The sequence below is a fragment of the Quercus suber genome, unplaced genomic scaffold, assembly GCF_002906115.3.
Source record: "Quercus suber isolate HL8 unplaced genomic scaffold, Cork oak 2.0 scaffold_682, whole genome shotgun sequence".
In the NCBI taxonomy this organism is placed as follows: domain Eukaryota; kingdom Viridiplantae; phylum Streptophyta; class Magnoliopsida; order Fagales; family Fagaceae; genus Quercus; species Quercus suber.
The window spans coordinates 30818-42850 of record NW_027070123.1 but is presented as its reverse complement, the minus strand read 5'-3'; the positions used below and the strand labels follow the sequence as shown (position 1 = coordinate 42850).

Genomic DNA, 12033 nt, shown 5'->3' with positions numbered 1-12033 from the left:
GTTTGTAGAGAGTGGGTCAAAGAACTAGGCCTTAGTGAGTTGAACAAAGGCTAATATGGAATTGGATGGCAATCATGCACAAATAAGGAATACTGACATGAACGAACTTCTTGTTCGAGGAGACAAGTGTTCCTATAAATCCATTCAATTGAGTCCTCCCCCCCTCTCATTGTTACCTTTAAGTTTTATACTCCCATCCCCCTTCTTTCATCCTTCCACGTGTAGATTTGGATTGATAGTATTGATACTTGTCCCATCAGCCCCTGCCTAAAGTCTTTGGGAGTAGTTGTAAGGCTATAAAGCATTGCTCAGTTAGCTACAAAGCATTCAATGCTATTTTAGCAGCTTTTTCTTAGATATTTTATAGCTCTCCTTTGCCTTTTCCTTCTTGATAACTATCCTCTATGATAGAATGGTTCAAAGCATTTCTCTTAATGTCAAACCATATCTTCTGACCTCGGCCTCGCTCAGCTGATGAGGGATTCTTTCTCGGGGCACCCCCTTGGGCGGCTTTAATAGGATTTTTCTCTTCACTTACTAACGCATATCCTTATGAAAGTGTTTTACTTGTCCTCGGATTGTTTGGCATCCTCAGGTTAGGCCCTTGGCCCAATATATACGTAGATAGGGGCTCCTGGGCCTTTCCCCCCTACAATAGCCCCTCGAGATTCTTCTTTTTCGACTCCTAGGGAAGAAAGGAGGATTTTGATATGATGATAGTTCCTTTACGCCCATTTTTCATCACCTTTGATTGTATAGGTGTCTTTTTGACTGCCCAAAACACGCTCTTGATGTTTCAGTACACGAGGCGTGACTTCATAAATTCTTGTGGCTCTATGTTCCCTATGTTCTACGACGTGATGCGGATCCAACGGCTGAAGATTTTGTTGGAAATTGAGCGGAATTTTTCCCGCTTGTAACTTTCTCTTTGGATTTCAAGTGAGATAACTCCTAATGGACTTTGCTTTATATATAAGGCACCTTTGGGGAATCGTTCTTCTTCACTTTGCAAATTTTCTAGTTCTCCGGAAACTTCAAATTCTCAAACCTTCAGGACTTCCAAAAGGATCCACCCAAGATGGTGATCAAGATCTAGGGGATGAGGTGGCCGAGGATAAAGGCAAGGGCAAGGAAACCAAGGATGCCACCAAGGCCTAGGAGGATGCAGTCAAGGTGAAGGAAGCGGAGGCCAAAGATGTTCCTGTTTTTCAATCGAGCAAGAAAGAAGACTCTTCTTCTCCAGCCAAGGCCCAAGGCAAGTGCAGATCGCATCAGATTTTTGGTGCGACAAAGTTTAGGTTTCACCTTGACAACAGAACATCTTGCAGCTAGGAGAAAAAAGGTAGACAGTCTCCCGTTTTTAAGCCTTGATAGCAGAACATCTTGCAACTAGGAGAAAAAGGATCTCAACGAGTGATTTTCTCTTTTTCTTCATCACCCTGGCCTTCCCCTTTTGTGGTGGAAGTTTGCTACTATGTATAATGTACCTTTCCTTTATTTAATAAAAAGGGCTGCATTTTTTTTTTTTTTTTACTTTATGAATCTTTCATTCCTCTACAATAACTATTTCATAGATGTTGGTGTTGTTACTTTTCCCTCCTATGGGACTTTAAATTGATGTTGTTGATAGTAACTAAACATTGTTACCCTAACTCTATCAACGCCAATAGTGATGCATTGCTGCTAGCTTAGATAAATTAACTGTGCAAAAATAATAAGGAAAATGACCATGTGCTGATACTGCAAACTATGCAACCAATGGAGAACAATGAACCCAAAGCAAGTGATCCGAGAAGATGGATATAATCTGAGACTTGTTTTAATACCTAGCAAAAATAAATAGAAAATGTCAAACCATCCAAGGCACGTGGTCCGAGGAGCTGTACATAGCTTAGGTTCAGTTTAAGCAGTTATAAAAGATGTCATAGTGTTTTAACTTTCCCTTAGCATCTGGTCCAAGGACTTAAGGCCTAACTAAGGTTCTGTTTTAACACTTTATTAAAAGACTTATACTCAACAGGTTCACTCTTAGACTTTCTACATATAGAACATTTGCAATGTTTGGTAGTCCAGGTAGAGAGATGATTCCATTTCCTTTAATCTGTGAGTTTCTCACATCACCAAAAGTGACATTACCACATTTTTTAGACTTGAAAACCTTGAAGAGAGATCAGTCTCCAAACATGTGTCTTGAGTAGCCGTTGTCAAGGTACCACAACCACGTGTCCAGAACCTTAAATGCAAACTTCATCATGAAGCACACTTCGTGCTTAGATGACAAATTAGTGGGAATGGTGTTTTCTCTAATCAGCCTTTTGTGAACTAAACCTTTAACTTTCATTCTTCTCAGATGAACTCCTTTACACATTTTCATTATGAGATAGTTTAGTTTCTTCTTTGTCAAGCTGAGATCTTTTCCAATAGTCATTAAAATAGATTTCAAATAACTTATAGAGTTGCATTTTCTGATACACTCAAACAACTAGAGATTAGAAAAATAAGATGTATTTGAAAATAAAGATCTCTTCAAGCCGTTTATAGCATGACAACAGGAGTCAATGGATCACACAGCAAAGATTACAACTTAATCAAAGTGCGTCTGCTCTAATACCACTTGATAGGCCAAGAATGTATTGACATCTTGTGATAAATTAACCAATTCATTAGCCAAGTTGATTAATTAAATAGATTAACATACAATATGTGTAGCAGCACAAAAAATCACCAATTAAACTAAATGCAGCGAAAATTAAATTGACATGGGTGATTTGTTTTTGAATGGGAAAAACCAATACGGTAAAAACTCCACCGGGTGATTTTAAGGTCACCACTCCCGAGAATTCACTATTATCACAACAAGAGGTTACAAGTAAAGAAATCCTAGTACCTTATACCAACCTACAGTTAAACTCTTAATCCAGTACCCAATTGGACTTGTTTTGTAATGACAATCTCTCATTTCAATGCACGGCTCTTAGTACGTGACTAACCAATAGATGTGCAGATCTCATTATGCGACTTAATTGCCAACTTGAGAAAGATTTGGCTGCAAAATTTTTCAGTTCATCACATGATGAAGATCAAGAAGTTTCTTGGTCACAAAACCCTATGGTGTACAAACATAGCAGCTTCTTCAAGAGAAAGATGAATTAGGGCAAATTCTATCTCCGGTCACAATTTGCATGAACAAAACTTTGCTTCATACTTACGCAATTGTGCAACCTTTTGATGACCCTTAAAATAATCATTATATATGTTTAGGGTTGTGAGAAAAGAAAGCTCAAACATACACCCACATATTGGATGAAAAACAGCTCTAAAAAATTGAGTTTCATAAACCTCGATAGATAGCCATCTATTGAGATAGCTGTCCAACCATGGGCTGAAACATCTTTTAAACCTCGATAGATGCTAGCTGTCGAGTTTTAAAATCCAGCACTTTCTCACTTGATTCTTAGACAGACTTGCATGACTTTAACACTTGAACTTGAAACCTTGTTCCTTGAAATATTAAACTCATCCTAGATCTACCAAATTACAAGTAAAATGTGTTTTGTCAAAAGATTAGCTAATTACATAAAATATTGACATATGTTCCTAACATTGAATCACATATGTCCTAACATAAACAAAAGAAACAAATTAAAACAAAGATTAAAGCAGAAAAGAAAAAGAAAGTTTTTAAAGCATAACTCAAAGCAAAAGCTCCTAAGCTTGATTTTTGACCGTTCCTCTTAGTCAAATCTATCACAATTTAATAAAAAGGTGACTAGTAATCTTAAACTCAAAGGATTGGGGCTAGAAAAGGTCCCAATCAAATAAAAAATAGACTTGAGGGTGTTTGTGAAAAACTCCCTTTTAATTCACTATTTTCTATTGAATCTTAAGTTTTTCCCGTTGAATTTTTATGTATTTTGAAAATGTACCATGTAAGGCATTTTATAGTGGAAAAAATGGGGTTTGGAACAGCTCCCAAACGATGTGAGATTTGTTCCAAACCTCAGCCATTATTGCAGAAAACTTGCCTTTATCATACTTCTGAAACCCTAGTTGCGTGTGTAGGATCGTGCTTGCGTATGCATGCTATAGCTCGCATATGCAAGCCACAAACCACGTATGTAGGCCGAAGGCTACTTTGGTAAATTTATTTCCAAATAAAGATTATTACTCATTAAAGAGGTCATATTTTCCATTTTAACACTCCTCAAGTCAATTTAATATTTGATTAGGTTCTAAACTAGACTTAGGCCTTAGAGTTCAAGTATCATTGGGGAACGGGGGCTCGAGTCGTAAAAGATACAAAATGCGGTGTCTACATTATTGTCGACATAAACCTCTATGTTCCTTCCAATCTGCTTGTTGGACATCTGGTTCACCAACCTCTGGTAAGTAGCTCTCACATTTTTCAGTCCAAATGGCATGACTCTATAGCAATAAAGTCCTTGATTGGTGATGAATATCGTATTTTCCTGATCCTCTTGAGAAGGCGTCCATGAACGTTAGGAGTTTATGTCCTGCCGTTAAGTCAATGAGCTAGTCAATCCTTGGCAATGGGAAGTTATCCTTTGGGCAAGCACTATTCAAATCCGTGAAATCTACATACATTCTCCATTTTCCATTTTCCTTTTTCATCATGACGACGTTGGCCAACCAATCTGGGTAATAGACTTCTCGAATGAAATTGGCTGCAAGCAACTTGTCTACTTCGTCCATTACAACTTTATTTCGCTCGGGAGCGAAAACCCTTCTTCTTTGCTGGACTGGTTTTCTTTCGAGATTTACATCAGGTGATGCTGAATGATATCTTCGAATATGTCAAGCATGTTTTTGTGGCTGTGGGCAAAGATGTCTAGATTCTCCTTCAGGAACTTGATTATTTCTCCCTTTGTTGAGGGATCGATGCTCGTCCCTACTTTTGTTACCTTCGTCAGCACCCTTCTACTAGCTTAATTATTTCCAGTGCCTTTACTGCTTCTGAATTCTTTTCCTTGATCATCCAAGTGTGGTTTGCCTTTAAGGCCAGTATTGCCTGATAGCATTCATGAGCTAACACTTGGTCTCTCTTTATCTCTCCTACCTCATGTTCTGTTGGGAATTTCATCTTCAGGTAGTATGTCGATGTTGCAGCTTTTCAATAGGTAGTCAACTACCAAAAAATTAAGTTGTTTGGTTACCTAGAGAGGGTATGAGCTAGCTGTGACCATTAAAGTTACTATACCCTTCTGGTATACTCTATCTCCGCTAAATTGATGAGGGGAGATTCAAATAGATGAAGTTTCTTCGGATCTACCTTTAGCTGCTAGAAAGCTAAAAGGTAAATGATGTCGTATCTTTTTCAGAAAAGACCATATGCATTTTTTTTTTTGTTAAGACGTATGTGGAACTTGTTAGAACATATGTTATGTAGAATTGGCTAATCCTTTGACAAAACTCACTTTACTTGTAATTGGGAAAATCTAGGATAGGTTTAGTACTTCAAGGAACAAAAGTTCAAGTCTAGTATTGAAACCATGCAAATTTGTCTAAGAAACAAGTGAAGAAGTGTTGTTTATTAAAGCTCAATAGATATATCTATCGAGGTCTCGACAGCTGCTCGATAGAAATATCTATCGAGAATTACGAAATCAGAATTTCTAGATCTGATTTTCGGCCCATGCTGACATATATGTGTAGGGTTTCTTTTCTCACAACTCTAAATATATATAAGGCTTATTTTAAAGGTCGTCACATAAGAGAATACGAGGAGAATACATGCAAAAAGTGACCGAGTGCCTTATTCACTTTGAAAGAAGGTATTGCGTCTTTGCGCCTTAAGGTTTTGTAACCAAGTGCTTCTTGATCTTCATTGTTGATGAAGTGAAGAACTTTGCAGCCAATAACATCTTCAAGTTGGTGAGTTAGTCATGTATTAGGAGTCATGCATCTTTGGTTAGTCACGTATTGGGATTCGTGCAAAAGGGTGGTGTTCATATATTAAAGAGTTCAAAGGTTCTGAAGCGGTAGAAGGTTTCTACTGTAAGTTCATCTAAGGGGGTTGTAGAGTGTAGGGACAAATGTTTTGTATTGAATCTGAAACTTCTCTTTATTATAGTGGATTGCTTTTCAAGAAGGTTTTCCCCTAGGTTTTTTTTACTGTGAAACTAGTTTGTTTCATTGGTTTTCCTAGGTCATCATATCTTGTCTTATTTACTATTCCGTTGTGCATGATTTTGACATGATATTGATATTTGTTTGTTTTAACAAGGCTTATTCATAATAAATCTAATTAACAACTTGGGTTTAAAACTTGTTGATTCTATCAACCGGGGTCTAAATTTCTCAACATTTTTTTTCTATGTTTCAACGGTGGTGTTGTGTGGATGATGTTGATCTATCTTTGCTGTGACTTCTTAAGGGACTTGAAAGATCCTCCTGCTGTCGGACCTCCATTGATCATCCTTATTTCTCCTATAACACTCTTTGGACGTATAACACTCTTTGGATGATGTTGCTGTTTCTTTTCGTCTTTGGGCTTATCTTCTGATCTTGCCTGTAGGTCATGTTTGTACCTTCCTGGCGAATCTTTCTTCACAAACTTCTATAACTCCCTTTTCTAAACCAGCTCTTCTATCTGTTCTTTTAAGTCTTTACACTTGTCCATGTATTGTTTGTGATTCTTGGTGGAAACCGCAGTACTTCTTCTTATTGTGAATGTTGGGTGAAGAGTTCAACGGCTTTGGCCATTTGAGTGGATGATCGTCCTTAATCTGCATCAAGATTTTGTCAACAAGCATTACTAAGGGCGTGAAATTTACCATCCTTTTGGTCTTATCATTTCTAGGCTTGATGTTATCTTGGCTGGATGAGTAGTCCTTTCTTTCCCTTTTTTTTTCCCTTTTGAGTCCTCTTGAACATCTCTTATGTCTTTCCAAGCGTCACCCACTTTCATCGTGGCTAAAGCATCTTCTACATTCATGTATTTTTGGGCTTTTAACAATAGTTCCATCATTGACTATAGAGGGCTTTTTGCAAGCGCGACCGCAAATTCATTGGACTTAAAGCTGGCTTTGAACGTAGTTATTTGCACTTTGTCCTTGACCTCGTCAACCTCTAACACTTCCCTGTTAAATCACTTCACATATGATCTCATCGATTCCCCTTCTTCTTGTCTAATTGTGAGTAGGTGATCTGCTAGCCTTTTCTGTCATTGCCCACCGACAAAGTGACGTACAAACAAGTTACTTAGCTGTTCAAAATTGTCTATGGATGATTGGGCCAATTTGCTAAACCACATCGTGCTGCTCCTTTGAGGGTTGTTAGGAAAGATCGGCACACAATCTCATTTGAGGTTTGTTGCAGGCTCAAGGTCATCTTGAAGGTGGTTATGTAATCATTGGGTCTTTCAAACCGTCATACGACTCAAGTTGAGGAAGGCGGAACTTTGGTGGTAAGGGGCATTCCAGGACCTTTGTTGTGAAAAGAGAATTAGTCCTTTTCACCATTCTATCCAAATTTTTAGTCGTTTTCTCCTTCGTTTCATTTTTTAACTCCGTAACTCGTCCATCTCTTTTCTCATGCTTCTAAGGAGGTCGTCACTCACCCTGTCAGAACGTTCTGTCCTCCTTGAGCCATCTCTTCCATGGCTATTCTCCAAGCCTTGAACCTTATCTTCATTCCTATTGTTTTCGATCCTCAATGAATGATTTTCCTCTTGTTGCAGCCGCTGTCTCATCTCTTGATTCTGCCTAGTGAGTTCTTCTATATTGGCCATGAGTGTTTGGATCTGTCAATGCCGCGCATCTTGTGTTACATTGGATTCCATCTAGATATTCAGAATGGTAGAGCTACGTTTTCAAACTAGAGTTTGAAAGATTGTTCCCCATAGACGGCACCAAACTGATGAAGCCAAATTCATCAGTCGATCGGTTCATCCAAACGGAGTATGATCAACTGAATCTTGATTCCTGCACAAGCTCAGAAGTAGTGTTTCTCTCAAAAAGGTCATTGGCATGGTGCTAGCTAATGAGCCTCTGATGACAAAGTTAGATATCTTAGAGAGTATAAGGATAAATATTGAGAGTATCGTATCTTATATTTTTGTACCTTTGTTTGAGGTCTAATGTAGTTATATAGTTGCTTGCTTTTCTAGCCGTTGGAGGTCTTCAATGGTAGCCTTAATGGCTTTGGTAATGCTTTTGGTGGTTTATTGCGGTGCTTTCAATATCTGTCCAACGGTCATGCTTGATTATTCGTCCGTTTAGTAACGGAAAACGTATTAAATGCGCCTTTATGGCTCTTCCATCGTCCAAAGGCCTCTCGGGACGATGGGATTTTTCTTGATTCATCATTTTTCTATTGCCCAGCCAAAAGTCAAAAAAATTAAGTTTATCGTGCAACAGAGAAGTCAATTAGTTTAGGTCTGGTTGGGTGTTTCATTGTCTAATACAAAGAATAGTTTCCTGAAATCCTTTTAAAATCCATTTATCATTTTTTTTTTTTTTTTTGATGAGCAACAATATAGGTCACATTAACAAGATAAGGTTGAACCTAATAAAGGCTTTGTCAGCATCACCCTTCATATTTACTCATCTTTGAAGAGACAAATAAGATCTTTACAATTTAGCTGTATAAATAACAGTACTTAGTGGTTTACTAATAATTTTTTGAATCAATAGCAAACTTGAATGACAAGTATGCAGAAATGGGATTAATTATTCAAGTCAACGTGATGTGTTGATTTATTTCATTGATGAGCAACAATATAGGTCACAGCGGAATTCTTGTAGCATAGGAGTATGAGTTAGACACTAGCATAGGAACATGGTGGAGGAGGTGGTTGTGTCACAATGGTTCCTTCTAGCATCAAAATCACAGACTTCATCGAGGGGCGCTGATCTGGTTCAGTCTGCACACACCGAAGTCCCACTTTCACAATCTTTTCTAGTTCCTCCATGTCCACCACTTCTTCTCCCACCACTTTTCTAAGCTCTCCAGCCACATAGCATCTATCAATCCAATCCATTAGTACTATTTCTTCCTCTGGGGCTGATAAAACCATGTTCTTTCTGCAGCAAATGATTTCGAATAACAGTACCCCGAAGCTGTAGATGTCAGCTTTTACTGTGATTGCAGAATTGCTCTTGTACCACTCAGGAGCTACGTAGCCTCTTGTTCCCCTTGCCATGGTGTATGTCCTTGTTTGATCTGTTTTCAATAGTTTGGATAGTCCAAAATCTGATATTTTGGCTGACCAAGATTCATCCATGAGTATATTCTGTGGCTTAATGTCACAATGGATGATCCGGGTCTGACACTCTTCATGGAGATAGTGAATCCCCCTTGCTATCTCTAGTGAAATTCTCATTCTCTCATTCCAACTAGGACGTTCCCTGGCATTGAAGAGAAGGCTTCCCAATGAGCCATTTTTCATGAATTCATACACAAGGAGCCTGCTTGATCCTTCACTGCAAAAGCCGATCAAGTGGACTAAATTCTTGTGGTGAGTCCTTCCTATTATCTTCATTTCATTTCGGAACTCTGGTTCTCCTTCTACCATATTCAATAGCCACTTAACTGCAATTTCTCGTCCACCATTCATTGCCAGGGTGCCTTTATAAACCTTCGCAGATGCTCCCCTACCAATCTCTTCCTTGAAATTATCTGTGGCTATTACTAGTTGATCATAGGTAAATGATCTCAAATTTATTTCTTCAACAACATCAGGTGGACTACTAGCTTGCCTTGTATTGATCTTAGAGCTCCATATCTGACGTGAGAAAATGAGATAACTGGACAACAGAAAAAAAATTATAGAGAAGGTGATGAGAACTACACCAACAACTCCAAGTTTCTTCCCTAGCTTCTTTGTGATGACAACATTTGTGTCTGTGGGCAAGTCATTTGGCAAACTTTCATTTCTAATCTTCACCAATGCTTTAGTTGGATTGCTACTATACCTCCTCCCAAATCTAATTGGAAGCTTTTGCTTGATGCACATTTGGTCTCTGAATTTTGCCACCACACAATTACAGTCCTTCAAACAATCTTTGGAACATGCTTCTTCACTCGATTTTAACAGTATATCATACTCGCTAGGTTCCCATAGAGTGTTTGGGAGAGGGAAAATAGTATAAACCGCGTTACCCTTGTTTCCAAAGCAATCTTCTATTATCGTGAAGTTCAACTTGCAGCCAATATTAGGATTTTCAGAATCCACAAAGTCAAAACCTGGGAGACAGATGCAAGAAACATCTGCATCATTGATGGTGCAAATGCTGTTTGGCCCGCAAATCCCTTTAACCCTGCAACGATCTTCTTCTTGAATTGCCGTCCACAAGACTGAAGAGTTTGAGCTGCCTTTAAGCCCCATTTGATGCTGGTAAAGTCTCAAAATGCCGTCCACGTCAAACGTTACCCGATACAAGGCTTTAACATCAATAGGATATCCACCTTCTGTTAAATTCATTACGCTTAACCCAAAGGAATTGGAAAGGTAGATGCGGCTGTCAGCTGCTAGATTCAAGGACGAGTTTCTCTCAGCATGTGGGTTATTTGATGACCAATACACATATCTTCCATCAAAAATACTCCTTATTGGATAAGCATTGAGGTTTCCATCTCTTTGCATACATAGCTTTTTTTTTTTTTGAGAAGGAATTGCATACATAGCTTGAAGCTTCCAATTGAGGTATCCGCTTCGGAGATGCTAGAATACATAATTTGGTCTTGACCTAGCTTTTGTCCGACCAAAAGGGTATTGCTCGGATAATCAAGGCTAGCCCAAATGATGTTCCAACTAGAGTCATACAAAACAAAGTTACCAGAATCAAGCATGGAAGCAACTGAAGCCTTTTGATTTGTTTTAGCAATTGATTCAACTTGTCCAGTGGAGCTATGAAGGCGGGGTCCATCTGTAGAAAAGAGAAGAGCTGCACCAGGTGAGAGCACTGTATCATTCTGATGTGACATCCACACTATTGTGTTTTTGGGGCTGCCAACGAGCCAAATGCCAACCTTGAAGCCATTGCCACTAGGGTAAAACCCGAATGCAAAATAGCCAGAAGGAGAAGGCCAGAAATTTGGGGTGGAGTTTGTGGAAAGGGTGGAGCCAGTGGTAATGTTTGATTGTGGGGGGAATTGAGCTTTTGTTATGGAAAATAGATGGAGAAACAAGAGAAGCAAATAAAACTTTAATGCCATTAGAATATGGACTTCTTACATATGCTCACAATGGTGTTACTCATTTTTCTGAGTCGAAGCTTATATAATAATTGAAATGGACAAGAAACTTCAACTTCCTCTGTTTTTTTTTTTTTTTCGTTGCTTGTTTTGCAAGGCAGCTTTACATGTATCATAGTAGGTCAATGGTGGACATCATTGTGACTCTTCTTAGTGGCATGGAAATTGGAAAGTATATCATGGTACATGGAAGTCCAACAAAGCGGTTCATGTCCCCCACCTCGCGTTTGGCATGGTTTCCAGGAAAAAAAGAAGAAAATGTTCTGTTTTTGAAAATTACAGTAACACAGAACATGCTCTTCAGTAGCTAGCCATAGGGGTCTCAAGTTACTACCTAGTTGGAAACCTATAGAATCATAATGGATACGTATTGTAGGGAAAAGTCCAAAGAGAATCTAACTTCAACTTCCTCTGTTTTTTTTTTTTTTTCGTTGCTTGTTTTGCAAGGCAGCTTTACATGTATCATAGTAGGTCAATGGTGGACATCATTGTGACTCTTCTTAGTGGCATGGAAATTGGAAAGTATATCATGGTACATGGAAGTCCAACAAAGCGGTTCATGTCCCCCACCTCGCGTTTGGCATGGTTTCCAGGAAAAAAAGAAGAAAATGTTCTGTTTTTGAAAATTACAGTAACACAGAACATGCTCTTCAGTAGCTAGCCATAGGGGTCTCAAGTTACTACCTAGTTGGAAACCTATAGAATCATAATGGATACGTATTGTAGGGAAAAGTCCAAAGAGAATCGTCAACATAGGCAAAATTTTCCAAACAGTACATTTCCCAAAAAAAATTAGGTGCGTGGCATGCGTTCAAA

At 38.6% G+C, this 12033-nt stretch overlaps 1 protein-coding gene across 1 annotated transcript; it reads right to left on the bottom strand.

Annotated features, from left to right (window-relative positions):
• Positions 1 to 8690: 8690 nt before the first annotated feature.
• On the bottom strand, positions 8691 to 11230 carry LOC112013084 (G-type lectin S-receptor-like serine/threonine-protein kinase LECRK4). Its single transcript, XM_065766119.1, has 2 exons — positions 10651 to 11230; positions 8691 to 10615 (listed from the first exon to the last, which is right to left on the bottom strand). Exons 1-2 carry the CDS (start codon positions 11176 to 11178, stop codon positions 8780 to 8782), a joined length of 2364 nt encoding a protein of 787 aa, XP_065622191.1. The 5' UTR covers positions 11179 to 11230; the 3' UTR covers positions 8691 to 8779.
• Positions 11231 to 12033: the final 803 nt, after the last annotated feature.

Bases quoted from the DNA above. Each gene is read 5' to 3' on its own strand.
- LOC112013084 (XM_065766119.1), bottom strand. From the start codon at position 11,178: ATGGCATTAAAGTTTTATTTGCTTCTCTTGTTTCTCCATCTATTTTCC. The intron at 10,616-10,650 runs AAGCTATGTATG...CAAAAAAAAAAA, and splicing joins ATACCTCAATTGGAAGCTTC to AAGCTATGTATGCAAAGAGA.